An 18116-nucleotide genomic window follows, 5' to 3' on the forward strand; every position below is an offset into this window, starting at 1 on the left:
CAGGCTGCCCCCACCCAAAAAGAACCTTTTGAGTTCTTTGAACTTGGGGTGATCTTTTGAACTATATGTAATTAACGCTCCCTAGATCCACTCTCAGTTCACTTAGAGAATTCCCATTCATCCTGAAGATCCAAATCAAACTCCTTTATAAGGTCTTTCTTGGTCTCACACTAGGCAAAGTGAGTCATCCCCTGTTTGGGGAACCATATCGCTTTGCACATATCTTATGCATATTGTATCATAATTACTTTCTAAACTATATCTCTCCCCTACTGGACTATTCGTCCTATTAGACTACGGAAAATATGATATTTATCTTTGTAGGCCCAGGATAGAGAATACAATAGGTGCTCAGTAAAAATCTTTATGATGAATCACTGGGTAAACCAACGAATAAATGAAGTTAAGTTAAATTAATAAATGAATCATAGAAATAATGTTATTTAAATACTCCCTGGTAAAATGCTCTAGAGGAGTGACTTAAACTCTTTGAGTAATTTAAAAAATAAATGATATCTTTTTCTATATTACAGTTAAATTTGTTTACCATGAAAGATTTGAGCATATAACCAATGTTAGTGCAATGAGATTATTTCCTTTTAAAAACCCAAACCAACTAAGATTAATATTTTAATTAGTCTGTGAAAACTTACTGCTGGCAAAAATAAAACTTTTATTAGTTACTTGTGATACTGAAATTCACTCAGAGATTGACAAAACTATCTACTCACGTCCCGTGGAAAACTAGACTATAACTGATGTTAGGTCTCAGTAATGCTGAAATTTTGAAATGGTACAAAGTACTCAGACTATTTTTTAAAAAATTGGATTGGGGGCTTATTTTGAACTTAAATAGTCATGAAATTTACTATAATTGATTTTGTGTGATTGACTATGAGTTACTTGTCAGACATATCATTGTAATACACACTCTTTCTAGCAACCATAAAAAATAGCTTCTTTTTCTACTGTCCAAAAATTTATTTTAAAAACATATTTTAAATCTCAATTAGTAAGAATTCTGACCAGAGGTTGCTTTTTGACAAGTTAGCCAGCACAATGATACTGTTTCTCTAGATTTTTTTATTTTGGATAAAAGTCTCTTAAAATAGTATCTATTAAATTATTATTAAAAATGTGTATTTTCTACCAAATTGGACTAAAGAAATTGAGGTATAAATTGGATATTCTTTGACCTCATTCATCTTAAAAAGGTCTTAACTAATACAAATAATCAGAAATACTTTCATTAGAAGTGTTTGTAGTTTGTTCAAAAGTGCCAACTTTGGGGCCCAGCTTTTGAAGACACCAAATCTTATAGCAGAAAATAGTTTCTGGACTTAGCACTATATTAAAATTAAAAGCCAAGAACTATGAAAAAGTATTGTAAATCAAAGTCCTTATGTAAAAGTATGCCAATAAACTGTAATAGGTATTCCCAATTATAAGTGTCTCTGATGAAACTGCAAACACTTTTTAGTCAAATATAGTGCGTCAATCTAATCTGTTCCCTTAAAATATAGGATTAAGTTCTAAAAATCAGGAGTTGGAAAGTAAACTGCCTCCAACAGAAGAATGATCTAACAGAATCTGTAAACTTTTTGTTATGCCTAGACTATTTGATTAAATTTCAAAAATTTCATGCCTGAGTTATTAGATTTTAGTAATGATCAAGTCAACCACCCAAAATGATTTATGTTAAGCCTAAATGCTCCTTTACTTTGCTAATATGGCCTGGTTTTGGTAGAATAAATCCCCAGAGGACTACAAAATACTTACCGGACTAATACCAAACCATTTGTAGGAATGTAGATATTAGTAGAAAAATAAATCTCACTTTGTCTAGTTGGGGATTCATGTCTGAATAACATTCAGCTCTGAAGAAACTGGAAAAAAGTACACTGCAAATCAAAGGAGCTTGCAGATATATAAAATAGGGTTTCTTTAAAGATCTAGGAATATTTGCCAGTAAAATATTTTCACATGATTGGTTTAAAAATTTCAAGAACTGGAGAACTCTACTTGGTGATTTTACTTCCAAGAGCTTTGGAAAGTTAAGTGTTTGTTCCTCCTACACAAAAGGGAGTTTTTGCAAACCATTACAGCCAGTTTCAAACCCATTCCAGCAAAGCTCAATGGTAGGATAATTTATACTTTTTTTCCACTTAATTAATGATGTCAGAAGGGTGTTCTTTATTCCAGCCAGCACCGCCTTCACTGTAATTTGCTTCATCTCTTTCAGTAGTTCAAGAAATTGAGCTGGTTTGTAACACTCTCTCAAATCATCTCAGAGCTACATTATTTCCCATTTTCTTTTAATTTTTCCACATAAAAAAAAATTCTTGTTGCTCTCATTTAATGAAGATATAAATATATTTTAGCCAGTAATGAAAACAGTGTTGTAGGCAGGGATCCCATGTCAGCATCCCTTGCTCAATAATTCACTGTAGCTAGCTGATGTCACTGTAGGGTAGGAAACAGGGAAGGCTGAGAGCCAATCAGATCTCTTCTGAGGTCCAATTTAGGAACTTAGTAACCCTGATGCTTTAGGGAATTTATTTGGCTTCTTTGAGCATCGAATTCTTCACAGAGTTGTGAAGACGAAAGCACACTTAGCTCAATGTCTGATACACTACAGTATTCAATATGGCAGTCATTGTGACTGTATTGTCTAATCTTCAAAAGGTGACAGCTTACTTCCCTTCTAGCAGAAGGCCATTCTATAAGCTTTTCCGTGGAAGTAGAATTGATGAGGCTTATTCTGTCCTAAAGAAAGACTCTTTGTTATTGTTGTTTTGATTGGCATACAATAGTCTACTTTATTTTTATATGCCTATGAGCAAAAATTTGCCTTAAGATCCAGTGGAATAAAACTGAAATTTTAGAGACTTATCTGGCCCCAAACTAAACTTTTATTCAATGAACATCTAATGAAGAATATAGTATATCTACCTCCTCAAAAAGTTCAAGATAGGGAAAGAAAGCAATAAATATGCATAATTAAATGTAATCTGATAAGTATTTTTTTTTAAAGTATGCACATATTAGACAACTACCTGAGAACTAGTTACCACAGATTTGAGTCCTGGACTCTTCTTTACTATTAAAGAAATTGGGAACACATTTGCCTCTTGTATTAAAATCTAAATCAAGCAATGTTTCTCTAATATAGATCATGTGCTAAATTAGTAATAAGGTTTTGTTAAATTTTTAAGACATAAAAGGATTTTTTTTGTTTGAGACTGAGTCTCGCTGTCACCCAGGCTGGAGTGCAGTGGTACAATCTCAGTTCACTGCAACCTCTGACTCCCAGATTCAAGTGATTCTCCTGCCTCAGCCTCCAGAGTAGCCGGGATTACAGGCTCCTGCCACTACACCCAGATAAATTTTTTTTTGTATTTCCAGTAGAGACAGGGTTTCACCATGTTGGCCAGGCTGGTTTCAAACTCCTGACCTCAGGTGATCCACCCATTTCAGCCTCCCCAAGTGCTGGGATTACAGGCGTGAGCCACCATATCTGGCCAAGGCATAAAGATATTTTAAAATACTCTCACCTAAGGACATATGTTTAATGAAATTGGAGTCTACCAACTCATGCTTTAAAAAATTAAATAGGCAACTAAGCTGGGTGTGGTGGTGCATACCTGTAGTCCCAGCTACTCAAGAGGCTCAGGCAAGAGGATTGCTTGAGGCTAGGAGTTCAAATCTAGCCTAGGCAAAATAGCAAGACCCCATCTCAAAAAAAAATGAAACAAAAAAAATCAAAGAGGTAACTTAGAATAAATAGACTTGGCAGCTGACAGGATATATCAAAATTTTGCCTTTCTCTTTTTATGCCATCATTTTTATTAGCTGTTCAAGTAACTAATTTTATATTTCCTGCACCAGAAAAAAATATGTTCATTCTACTATAAGGACACATGCACACGAATATTCATTGCAGCACAGTTTACAATAGCAAAGACCTGGAACCAACCCAAATGCCCATCGATGATAGACTGGACAGGGAAAATGTGGCACATATACACCATGGAATATTATGCAGCCATCAAAAACGATGAGTTCGCGTCCTTTGTAGGGACATGGATGAACCTGGAAACCATCATTCTCAGCAAACTGACACAAGAACACAAAATCAAACACCGCATGTTCTCACTCATAGGCGGGTGTTGAACAATGAGAACACATGGACACAGGGAGGGGAGCACTACATACTGGAGTCTGTTGGGGGGAAACAGGGGAGGGACAGCAGGGGGTGGGGAGTTGGAGAGAGATAGCATGGGGAGAAATGACACATATAGGTGAAGGGGAGGAAGGCAGCAAATCACACTGCCACATATGCACCTATGCAACAATCTTGCATGTTCTTCACATGTACCCCAAAACCTAAAATGCAATAAAAAAATAAATAAATATAAAAAAAAGAGAGGTTCAGGCAAGAGGATTGCTTGAGGCTAGGAGTTCAAATCTAGCCTGGGCAAAATAGCAAGACCCCATCTCAAAAAAAATGAAACAAAAAAATCAAAGAGGCAACTTAGAATAAATAGACTTGGCAGCTGACAGGATATATCAAAATTTTGCCTTTCTCTTTTTATGCCATCATTTTTATTAGCTATTCAAGTAACTAATTTTATATTCCCTGCACCAGAAAAAAATATGTTTATCCTATCACTTTTCATTTAAAGGATTAAACCTGTAATTATCTTTTGCTACATATACAGCTGAGTTGCTCCAGAATTCTTCGGTCAAGTACACACTTCTTATGAATCAAACATATAATGAAAATGGCAGATAGCAATGCCATTTGTTAGGAACACTATACCTAGCCCCAGCCCTAATTTTATCCTCAGAAATACAAGGAAGGAAACAGAAAATTTAAACTACTTTCAAGGAAAAAACATATTTTCATGGAAAAATATTGATAAGACAATAAAGATGCCTATTATTTGATTTTATGGAAATATTTCTTCATTCTCTCTTCCTTAGGACAACCGCATTATAAAAATAATAATCTATTTACTTTGAATATTAATATGTGCCTAACTGTTTAACTTTTTGCCTATTGCTATCAGACTCAGATGATAAGAAGAAAAACTAGTAAATGAAAGAGAAATCTTTAACATTCTCTGAGAAAGACAGCAATATACACATCAAGACTGATACGGTCCTCACCCAAATCTCAACTTGAGTTGTATCTCCCAGAATTCCCATGTGTTGTGGGAGGGATCCAGGGAGAGGTAATTGAATCATGGGGGCCTGGTCTTTCCCATGTTATCCTCATGATAATGAGTAAGTCTCAGAGATCTGATGGGTTTATCAGGGGTTTCTGCTTTTGCTTCTTCCTCATTTTCTCTTGCTGCCACCATGTAAGAAGTGCCTTTCACCTCCCACCATGATTCTGATGACCCCAGCCATGTGGAACTGTAAGCCCAATTAAACCTCTTTATCAGCAGAGTGAAAACAGACTAATACAAAGACTAAAAATAAAGTCCATATCAAAGTTATTTTACCTATAGACCTCAGTACATTGTTGAACATATTGTAATAAAGTCTATGGACAGTCACAATATAAAGTAATCTGATTACTTTATAATCATTAGTATTTCATCCTTCTGTCATTCTTGGAGACAATGATTATTGGCAGGAAATTAAGCCAAAGACCCTGATGAAGCCAACACAATAAAAATCACACCTTACATTTATCTCTCCCTATAACTCCTTATTTAAAACCTAAGCTACAAATGCTTCCTTCCTAAAGGTTCACAGGACAAAAATGATAAACTGTGGAATAAGCTATAAATTTAAATTTTGATGCAGACAATAAATTACAGAGGAACCCAAAACCTCATGTTCCCTGCCAACGAAGTGTACTCTTTTAAAAATGATGGGCCTCATCCAGGGGTGATTAAACCTGAAACCAATCCAGTAATTCAATGAGAGCTTAATGTCTCATTGCAAGGAATGCCTGTATTTCAGTTTGGAGAAAATCTTGCTTTAAAAAATAGCATTTTTTAAAAAAGAAAATCTGGTTTCTCATTAATGATACTATATGCTGTAGAACAAAATGTGGCATAAGATACCCACCACGGGTATAATCTGGTTGGAGAGATAATTAATTGTTGAAATAGCTAAGACCATGAATTATTTTTGTTAGCTCCAGCTTCAAGGCATTCCACAGCATGGACCCTACCCAAGTATTATAATAAGTCTATAGCATTATCATATCCCTGAATTGTGGTGTTCTGTGTGATATCAAAGGGATCTCAGAACAGCTTCTATGATTTAAAAGATTCCAATATTTTTATTCTTCCAGAAATAGGTGAGTTCTTGAAGATTATAGTCCTAATTTTCCCACTCAATTCAGAAATAAATCTCTTTGATATCAATGGTATAAGATAAAGTCTATTGTATAAACAGATGGGAATAAAGGACTAAATTGCCAGATTTGTATTTTAAAACTATAATACTGAAAGAGCAATACAACCTCATTCAAGAAATATTATTGAAAATGGAGGTAACTCATAAAAACTTTAGATAAGACTTTGATATTTTAAAATTTTTAAATAGTAAAGTTTCTTATTGAGGAACACATAATGGGAAAGCCAGCAGAAAATATGTGGAATAATTTAAAGGACCTAAAGAAAAACAAAATTCACATCACATCTGTGACCTTTGAATGAGTTAAATATTTATGGTTCAAAACCAATTTATATTGGCCAAGAGACAATAACCTCTCATAGTACTAATACAATAATCCAGCATCCTCTAAAATAACATTATTTTAAATTTAGATATATTTATACTTTTTGTATGAAAAATAGAAGTAATAATTTTCCTACAGAATGTTTTATTTAAAATTAAAAACATAAAGCCATTCGCATATGAACTTGTATAATAGACTAAATACACATCAATACCACCAAACATATTTATGAAATGGGTTGTAATGAAATTGGAAATTAAACTAATGATTCTTCATTTTTATTAACTAATGAATACATTATAAACTCTATAATTCAGTTAATTGGAAGAGAATTTTGGAAACAATCATAATGGACAGAGACTCTGGAAACAGTACTGACATCTAGTCTTATTTCATAAAAGATTTTCAGAAAGAATTAGCTGTCATTTTTCTAAATAGGAAATTAACATAGTAGCCACACATAGTTCCAGGAGAATGTGCCTAGATGAGGTGAGACAAGCATGAGGGAAGGACAAAGATGAGAGCAGGCTCCTCATCTCCTCTTTGCCTCACTGCTGATGGATAGTGATTCTTCTGTATCTGTGAAAGCACACACTTGTGACCAGGTTCCAGAAATAGCCATCCAAAATAGGCAGAGAGTCTGTCGTGTGGGAACCCTGCCACCATCTCCCACCATTATGGTCCTAGGGTGTGGAATAGGGACAATGGGAAAGTGTCCCTTTCCACATCTTCCTGAAGTCTCCTGAAATCCATGTTTTAGACCTAGCTCATCTTTTAACAGGAAATAAGGTGCAGAAATTCAGGAGTGATGCTAGAGAAAAAGCTGCAGATTTTCCTGCGGCCTAGTGAACCACCAGTTCAAAGCACTTACATATACAGAACACAAATTGGACACCACCTGTGTATAATTTGGAATTGATGTCCACCAATTACTGGTAGTAACTAGTCCAGTAGTAATGTACATTACTTATTCCACTAACAATTCCTACTTATTAGACAAGAGATCATACAAAGGTTTTATTCTCCAGATCATGCTAATAGAATAAGAATGTAGATTTATAAACCAGTGACCAAAATATCACCTGGTTGACAAATAACATTTTGATAAATGATAGTAACAGTCTTTGAAACATTATAATTATACAGAAAAAAAAGGATTTAGTACACTGAGAAATGAATTGACTAAATACATAACCATAAACAATATATGAAGTGAATAATTTCACAGTCTTGGTAGCTCATTTCACTTTGATTCTGATATCAGTGCTCTATTTTACTTTCATTTAAACATGCGTAACATATTTATTAAACAAGAGGATTTAATTTAATGTATCTACTTATATAACAACCTATAATTTTATTATTAATGACCCTTAAGAGCAAAGCAAAAATCTCCTGGAGCCATGTGAAAGCAGTTGGGTCATTGAGAGTCATCTCAATCTTCCCTTCCATTCATGAAAGAAGGATCACTGGCTGGCAAGAATGGATGAAGAGGTTTAGTCCACAATGAAATCTATGAGGCTAAGTTGAAAACTCAGCTATAACATCTGAGTATCAGTATAGTACAATGGTGGAAGCTACTGCTTAGTCACCAAGTTTTGACCAGTCAACAACCAATGTGGCCAATTGTTCACAAATAATCCCATTTCACCTCAATTCTTTCAATCAATATGAATAGATATGAAGGTTCTTGAATGTAATAATTATTTAAAATTCCAAAGAACAGGGATCTATCTAAATCTGAATCAAGCTTCCCAAAGCTGCTTGACAGAGGACTAAACATCTCTAGACTCATATTCAGCCTCTAGTGATAACCAGTAATGTCTCCAATTATATTCACCAAAATGTTTTCATCACATCATCCTAAACTAAGAGCAGAATGTTATTTTAGTAAAGGCAGAACTTTAAAACAGAAATCTTCCCAACAGAAATTTTAGAAAACATTTTAAAAATCACATTAGAAATGTAAAATTCACTGTTTTTGAGCCAACACTGACCTTCTGTTCCAAAAGCAATGTGTTTGTAGGGATTGCTGCAAAAGCCTTGTAGCTTGACTTGATCTTGTATTGCTAGAATGGGCAACCAGAAAGCAAGAGTAGAGATGAAAATGGGAAGGAATATGACATAATTTTCAGACAGTTCTACCAAGTTAAATGACACATTATCAAATGAAGAAAACGGTTATTATGCTGAACAACTAGTTTCTGACAGAAAAAATTAGTTTACCATGTTAATATTTTATTAGAGTGAGAAGCAAAGAAATGCCACAGTAAAATATCAGCCTAGAAATTACAGGCAATTACATGCTACTCAGTTTCAGAACTTAAAAACTTCCTTTACACAAAGTTATACATAAATGTTTCATTAGCAGCATGCCCTCAAAGGAGTACTATTCTATACATGAGGACAGGGCGTGGTTCTGCTTAATCCTCAAAGGGATGTTTCTTTTTTAGAGTGTCACAAATAACAAATATTATGCCAATAAGTGTAAATGAGCTCTTGATCATTTTCTTGCATCCACAAAAACAAAGATCAAAAATCATAAAATTTAGCAGCCATTTTTTATACAAGCAGCAAAGTAGTCAATAATTTGAACATAAATAATATCAGCAGTGTAACTCTAAAGAAAAACAAAAAGCACATGCTCTTGAACTTAAACTACCTTTTTAAATCTCATCTGCACTTTCTAACAATTATGTTAATGAAGCAAATGCTAAAACTTCCTAAGTGTTAAGTACAACTCAGAATAGTAGAGTTCAGTGTTGTGGAATATTTGGGGGAGGGGGCAAGCATGAGGATGCCGTAGAAATCAGGATAAAAATGCAAAATCAAAAACTCAGTTTTGATACTGCTCTGAGTCGCCAGTTGCTTAACTCAGTTCAAGGCTCCTGTCACTTCAGATGCCCTTGTCTCAGGTAACTTCCCCAGTGGCCAGAACCAGTGAGGAAATTGGCACAGAGCTCCAGGCTATCTTAGTGTCTTCAAAAGCAAACCAAAGTGTCTGCAGAAGACAGTGCCATCAAATAAAATTGAAACTTGGGTTTTAAAGATGTAATTGAAGGAAACTTTCTTTAAACAAGGTGGTGAAGGTAAGAGGCTAGAACCTTCATTTTCCTTGGGAAAAAGTTGAAGTCATTAGGAATCAAAGTGCCAGACCCAACAGAAAGTCAACATCCAGCTAACAGCAGAACGCATTCTTTCTTTCTTTCTTTTTTTTTTTTCTGTTTTATTTCTTTCCTTGGTATACTGCATTAGAGATAATGAAAAGGAATTAGCAACCCAAGGGCTGCATTTCAACAAGTGACATAGAAAGTCCCACTAGCAGGCTGGGTGCAGTGGCTCACGCCTGTGATCCCAGAGCTTTGGGAGGCAAGGCAAGCGGATCACAGTTCAGGAGTTTGAAATCAGCCTAGCCAATATGGCAAAACCCCATCTCTACTAAAAATACAAAAATTAGCTGGACGTGGTGGCGCACACTTGTAGTTCCAGCTACTCGGGAGGCTGAGGCAGAAGAATCTCTGGAACTCAGGAGGCAAAGGTTGTAGTAAGCCAAGATCGAGCCACTGCACTCCAGTCTGGGCAACAGAGCAAGACTCTGTCTCAAAAAAGAAAAGAAAAGAAAAGAAAGAAAAGAAAAGAAAAGAAAAGAAAGAAAGAAAGAAAGAAAGAAAGAAAGAAAGAAAGAAAGAAAGAAAGAAAGAAAGAAAGAAAGAGACCCTAGCCAGATAATCAGTCACTAACAATTCCTACTTACAAACACATGCTCACTTACACACTCTCATCCATACACAGGAATATATACATCTATACATATGTACTCACATACAGACACACACACATTCATTCACAAACACACACTCAGCAAAACATGCACAAGAGCTCAGAAGTTACACACTTTTTCCCAAAAGAATGTACTCTGAATGTTTACTTATCTTCTACTTTCCCTCTACCATAGAGCTCTTCTCCCTCATAGGAAGAAGCTATGTGGCTTTCTGCAAGTCTCTCAACTCTGAAGGAACCTGCACTCCCATCTCCTACATGAGGGGCGATTGCTGGAAGATGTTTCAGGTCACTTCAAGCCCCAAGTTACTAAATCAACCCTGCACTGCTGTGGTCTCTAGACAATAATATATTTGAATAAGGATTGAAATTGAAATACTATCTTTCCATGGGCAATAGGAGCTGACATTTATTACTTGCTCACATTTATTACTATTACTCACTTAATTTTACAGCAGCCCTATAACTAGAGAGTTATTAAGAAAAGCAGAGGTCATATGACTTGTCCAAGACCACGCAGACCATAAAGAGCCTGCCTGTGTCCAATATACATGCTTCCTCCATAACATCTTATTCCAAAGAATACCTAAGCATACATTTAATGCAGAATAAAATACACCACCTCACTCTATGATGGTTTTATGAATCATTAATTTAATTTTGTTTGCAATCATAATAATAACAGTATCTAACAATGACTATGAGCCAGGTGCCATTCTAAAAGCTTCATATGAATTAGCTCACTCATCACTACAAAGCTATTAGGTAGACACTATACTATCCCCATTTTATAAATGGAAACTGAGGTACAGAAATGTTAAATAACTAATTGAAGGTGACCAACTAGTACATGTAAGTCATAGCTGAAATTTGGACACGCCCACTCTAGCTCAACAACTATGCACATACCTACAAATGCCCTTGCCTCTTCCTTCAGGATGCGTAATCATTTACAATGTTTGTTCTCCTATCCTCAACTTCCCTAAGGAATATAGCTGGGAAAGTCTGTACAGAGACATGTCTTGTTATTGCACACAAAATGTCACAGAATCTTAACAATAAGAAGTGATATTGAAGGTCATTGGTTCAACCTCCTCATCTGAGACATGAATCTCTGTTCTTTTAGTAGCCAAATGAACACTTGCTTGCCTCCCAAGGCAACACATTCAGGTCTAATTGTTAGAATTAGTACAAAATTCTCCCCTACGTAGAGCCAAAATAAGCTTCCTGCTAACTTATCTCATTAGTCCTATTTTCCCGTACTTGAAATCATGACTCATGTCAAAAGCTCTCTTCTGCGTGATAATTATTTTGCTGCCTTCACCAACTCCCTGATACTCAAGTGCAGAATTCCACCACCCTCATTGCTCTCCTCTGATAATTCCTTAAAATTATAAAATGTGTTTAACTAGAGGTGTTTTTAGCACATAGCAAAATATAATCATCACCTCCATGATATTGACAGTAAACTCAAATAATGTAATGAAGATAATAATTGGGATCATCTCCTTAGATCTTATGGAGAGTTTAAAAATATGCAAGAATGGAGGCTGGAGTTACTTCATATTGTTGGATGATACTGAGTAGGCTATCACCTAAATTCCTAATTCTTTCATCATTTTTCAAAACATTTGCCGACAGCTACATCCTATAAATATGCTTATTTATACTTTTTTAGACCCAAAAATAGGGCTGTAGGCATTATCTTTATCAAGTTTTATCTGATTAGATTGGGTTTGTCATTGTAAGAAATAAAGATAAGAATTTTTAGATTATTTCATGAAACATTTTGTTAGGTGTGTCATTTTTATCTTCATTCAAATCATATACTAAGGACTGGGAGCTCCTGCCACTGGGTTCTTCCAACTTGGTAGACATTAACTGATCCTGTAAATCTATTTGAATATGAAATGTTCAACTAACGTATTCGTTCAAGAAATATTTTCTTTCTCTTTCTTTTTTTTTTTTTGTTTTGTTTTTTTGAAACAACGTCCTTCTCTGTTGCCTAGGCCAGAGAGCCATGGTACAATCATGACTTACTGCAGCCTCTACCTCCTGAGCTCAAGCAATTCTTCCACCTCAGCCTCCAAAGCATCTGGTAGTACAGGCATGTGGCACCATACACAGCTAACTTATTTTTATTTTTTTGTAGATATGGGTTCTTACCATGGTGTTCAGATTTGTCTTGAATTCCTAGGTTTAAGCTATCCTCCTGCCTTAGGCTCCCAAAGTGCTGGGGTTACAGGCGTGAGCCCCCATGCCTGGTCAAGAAATATTTATTGAGTACCTACTACATGACACGCACTACTCCTCTAAAATGTACATACCCTTCTCTTTTCAGTCTAAGAATCCCATTTGTTGCCATAAAAGATACGTTTTGAGTCCACTGTCCTTCCTCTGGGTTCTCTTAATAATATATACTCAATCTGAATATAAATTTTTTATTCTAATTTGGAACATAGCTCCTTTTAAGCATTCCAAGGGTTCCAGGTGCTAAACCAAATTCATTCATTTTCCTTTTTGGTTTAAAATTATTAATCATTCTAATTTTAGATAACTTGAATTATAGTATATGGAATTACAGGGTTAGAACAAACATTAGCTAATCATAGGAGGTAAAAATGACCAGCCTAAACCTGAAATCTGGCAAACAATGCAATAATACCTATTGATTCTCTCTAATTTGTGATCTATGCTTTCAGTTAACATTCAATAAGTACTTCTTAAATACCCTCTGCATGGTGCAGGGCAAAGTTTAGACTTGGAAAACAAAATGGCACTTTATTACTTATGTTTACCAGAGCTAATCCTGTTTATAGGCAATGCTAGTTGCTAGCTGCAATAAAATTGCTGGGTTTGAAGGTTAGAGTAGCAAAAACACATTCTGCCCCTTCAGAAAATATTTTCCTCCATGGTCATATATCCTACTGCTGATGCCTAAAATTCCACCACAGGCTCTAGTAATAAAGATCCATGAGGTCACAAAGTGAACTATGTTAGTTGCCTTGAGAATCAGGGGTTTGGACTGATATTTACACTTAAAGTGCAGTAAATCAGAGCCCCTAACCCCTGGACCATAGACCGGTACCTGTCAAGAACTGGGCCAAACAGCAAGAATTGAACGGCAGGTTAGCATGCATGACCACCTAAGCGCCACCTCCTATGAGATTAGCAGCAGCATTAGATTCTCATAGGAATGCAAACCCTATTGTGAACCACGCAGGCAAAGGATCTAGGTTGCGTGTTCCTTATGAGAATCTAATGCTTGATGATCTGAAGTGGAATAGTTTCATCCCAAAACCATCCCAACCCCTCAACCCATGGAAAAACTGTCTTCCATGAAACTGGCCCCTGGTGCCAAAAAGGTTGGAGACTGCTGCAGTAAATGAAAGAAACTTGGATTATATAAACAACAGGATAAGGAAACCCTGGCGAGGAACTTCCCTACCACCATGTTCAACTTCTTCCAGAGCATTCCTGGGTGGATATGAGCACATCACTCTACATGTACACTTTCTGCTCCTCGGTGACCATGTCTGCCTTGCCTGAGTCAGAATCTCCCTGACATCAGTCCTGAGATGAAAGCACAACCCAAGCTCTGATCCAATTCATAGAAGATTGCCCAGACACCTCCTTATAGCTGGATTACCAGCAGAGCACAATCTATAATGATCCTGATAATGGAAAAGCTAGAGGTGAAGGACAGAGCTGTTAAAACTGCCTGGTAAGGCAGGTGGGCAAGGTACCAACTGAGAAAACTTCCCAGGACAACTTCCTTCCCAGGACCCTTACATCCCTGATTTATCTTTTCGTTTCTCTAACACCCTAAATGTATAATTTTATTTCATTCTTTTATATTTTTCCATCCCTATCTGCCTGCTAGATCTTTTAGAGGAGAGATTTTATATTATTTCTCCTTTTATTTTCAACACCTAATACAAACCTGGCAGAGAATATTTGTTGACTTGAAATATCTAAATGATAATTACAATAAGAAATATTGTAATTTAGATATTTCATTTGAAATATCTAAATGAAAATTACAATAAGATTCAAAGATGTTAAAAAAACACAAATGTTTAGTTCTTTGTCTATGGTTCCAGTCCTAGACGAGCCTGGCTGATTAAAGACCTTCTTCCACCACTCCAAGCATATCCTGAGAACATTTCTAACACAGATTTTTGAAGTCATCTTTCTTCATGATGTGAACCTAAAACATCTGCTGCATTATCTTGATCCCTGTTTTTAACTTTGACAATTCTGTTGTTTGAGCACTCCCCTCAAAATACAAATCCCCCCAGGGAGTACAGGGCTGGCGAGGAAGAGCAGCTTTCGTCAATCATTGACACCTGAGTGTGTACCATTTCTAGGGTCAATTCGGAGAGGCTAGCTGGAGAGAAGCACAGGGAGTGGCACACAGAACTGGTTAGTATAGAGGTCAAAATGACAGACAGCAAAGATGAAAGAATCCTGGAAACTCAAGGATTCCCAAGAACTTTGTGAAGGGAGTAGAGTAAATGACAGTGAGATAAAAAGAAAAAAACAAAATAAGAAGGCACATAAGGCTAGTTTCAGCTGGGTTTTTTTTCCCCATTTCACATAGTAGCTCTGATGTTTGGTGAATGTTTGTTATTCTTACTACAAAACATAATGGAAATCTTATCTTCACCTTCACTGCTATAACTTGACCATAGTCACCATCGTCACTCACCTGGATTGTAGCAACAGGCTTCTAAGCTCTCCCAGCTTAAACTTAAACTTTCACTTTCTTATGGTCTATTCTTATCTAGCAGTCAGATAGTTAAAACTGTGTCACTTAACTGTTAGAAACCCTCCAAAGACTTCCTGTCTCACTTAAAGTAAAAATCAAAGATTAAATAGTGGCCCACAAGACCCTCCTACAGGATCCGGCTCCCAGTTACATCTCCCTCTGACAACCTCAACATCCTGTTCCTCACCACTAGCTGAGAATATATTCTTTGTACCTGTCAAGCACTCTGTGATCTCAGAGTATTTTCCTCCCTTTACTCTCTAAAGGAGTATCACCTCCTTGGGTGTTACCTTCTCAAAGACACCTATCCCAATAACCCAGCATAACTTGTGACACCATCCCTTCTCTATTTCCCTTGAGAATCAGGGCTTTGCTGTTCTCCATGACATATATGACCTTCTAACACACAAGATAATTTACTTATTTGGAGGGGTTATTGTTGATTGTTTCTCTTCCACCAAAGAATATGAACTGTCTTCAAACAGGCATCATTGCACATTTGATTCATTGCAATATCCTCACAGTTTTGAAAAGCACATCTATTAGGTACTCAATACATATTTATCAAATGAACTTTTTTGAACCCAGATTAACTATTTTAGCTCATGCAGACACATTCCATATTGTTCATTTTGCCAACTGCATGTCGTTCTGCAGAAATGGAAAAAGTCACATACAGACTGCTGCCACTAAGTTTTCAGAGTGATGTATTTGGGAAGGTTTTTATGCCTTAAAGGAAGGGGACTTCTGTGAATAAAAAACCATCTATAAAGTTTTATGAAATATCAAATAGTTCTCAACTTGTTCCCTAAACAAGTTATGTGTCCAAATAGCTTTAAGCCCAGGGCAGGCCCATCAACAGAGACTCTTTATAATTCAAACTAATCTTCAGACTATCTTCAGTAAGTAGCAGACAATATGAGGCTTTGATGTAATGTTCATCCCAATTTCCATATGGAACCCCATGATAACTCATTAGGATAAAAATTTAAATTCTTTTATAAATGAAGGCAAAACAGATTGGGGACCCAGACACAACTCCATGGGTGAATTTTATAATATCCAGTCTTTTTCAAGGGAAAAAAAAGGCTCAGACTATATAGATGTTGATCAAAAAGTAGGCTGGGCATGGTGACTCACGCCTGTAATCCCAGCACTTTAAGATGCCAAGGCAGGCGATTACTTGTGGTCAGAAATTCAAAACCAGTCTGGCCAACATGGTGAAGCCCTATCTCTACTAAAAATATAAAAATTAGCCAGGCATGATGGCATACACCTATAATCCCAGCTACTTGGGAGGCTGAGGGAGGAGAATCATTTGAACCCAGGAGGCACAGGTTGCAGTGAACAAAGATTGCACCACTGCACTGCAGCTTGGGTGACACAGTGGGAACTTGTCTCAAAAAAAAAAAAAAACAGCAGGCTGAGCAGCATTCAAACACCCATCCTGTCTAAGGCCATGATTATAATGTGAAATAGTATTTTAAACTACATCAGACTTTAACATATCATAGCAATTATATTATACAAATGCAAGCACATTCAGAATCTTAAAATTTTATCTATGAAAAAGAACATCAAACACACTTTGTATCTGAATTTAGCTCAGCACACTATGGTTAATCCATTTTATTTTAATATCAAAGGACAGTAGGGCCCAAACTTTAAACTAATATCCTTCAAGCATTCATGTTTTAATTAGATGGCCATCTGTATCATAGGACCCCTATTATTTCAGAATGTGGGAGTGAGTAAAGCTGACTTAAATCTAAAGCTCTTTGATTTCAAAAAGAGCCCTGTGCTCAGCTTAGTACCACACTAGAAGGAAAAAGACAAGAAACAAATCATGAAAGCACATCATAAATTCTTCAATATCACACAGCTTTTGTCTATTTCTTCCTATCAGTCTATAAAATAATGTTACCAATTTAAACATTAGTCAAACATCAAAAGAGATCAGGATAAGATTTACCTATTCCACATCAATTTTAATAAATTTTTTATACTCAAGTTACAATTTCTGAAAATGTAGTTTGTAATTAAAAAAAAAAAGTTGGCTAACTTGACTTTTACCTAAAGAGATAATATAGCAAGATGCAAACAGAAAATAAACATGAAAAAGAATAGCATGGTCTCAGAGTCCATGCTAGTCTATTTTTGCAGAAGTTATTATAAATTTTACCCACGAGAAGCTTTTTCTTTCTGTTGAAAGAAATCAATTAATATTTTTACTGGTAGTTAAATTATAATCATTCTTCTTATTTTCCTTTTCATCAAATTTACCTTGCATTTCTTTGAGTTTTTTACTTGGAAATTCTTTTAAAAGAAAAGAGCAAATGCTGAAAATTTTTCAATATTGGGTGCAGGAAGAGAGCCAGAAAATAATAACTCTTCAATAAATAGGCCTTTAATGTATTAAAAGCCCTTTGGGAGCTCACTGTCTTCCAACTGTCTGACTATATTCAAAACAGGAGAAAACAAAAAATGCAGTGAAACACACACAGAAGCACTTTGAAACAACTTCTAGAGTAAAACCATTTTTCACACACAAAAAAGAATAATTTAAGTATATAGCAGTTAATACACTCAGGAAACAGTAACAATTAGATTGTCAGTTTGTTTTAAATACTCTACAGATAAATTTTATAATCACATATATGTATGTAAAATGTAACAAACAGGTCAATTTACCTCAAATAACTAGGATTTTCAATTGAGAATCACAGAAAAGTTAAATTTTATCCATCTCATTTGCTTTCAATGTTTAAAATACAATGACTTCATCTCCAATACATTTTTTAAATAACCCCAAAATTATATAAATTGTGAATTCTGGTCATTATTCCTTAATAATGATTTTCT

General features: G+C 35.6%; 1 protein-coding gene across 12 annotated transcripts in view; it reads right to left on the reverse strand.

Annotated features, from left to right (window-relative positions):
• The window catches only part of MLIP (muscular LMNA interacting protein), a 270604-nt gene that overhangs the window by 109427 nt on the left and 143061 nt on the right, over positions 1 to 18116 (reverse strand). For all 12 annotated transcript variants that reach the window (XM_012441573.3, XM_012441581.2, XM_012441586.2 and 9 more), the window contains one exon: positions 8701 to 8772. In XM_012441573.3, the coding sequence (XP_012296996.2) occupies positions 8701 to 8772 (72 nt within the window). The remainder of the gene's footprint in view (positions 1 to 8700; positions 8773 to 18116) is intronic.

This window comes from Aotus nancymaae, unplaced genomic scaffold (genome assembly GCF_030222135.1).
Source record: "Aotus nancymaae isolate 86718 unplaced genomic scaffold, 86718_ANA_hifiasm-v0.15.2.pri h1tg000040l, whole genome shotgun sequence".
Classification (NCBI taxonomy): Eukaryota; Metazoa; Chordata; class Mammalia; order Primates; family Aotidae; genus Aotus; species Aotus nancymaae.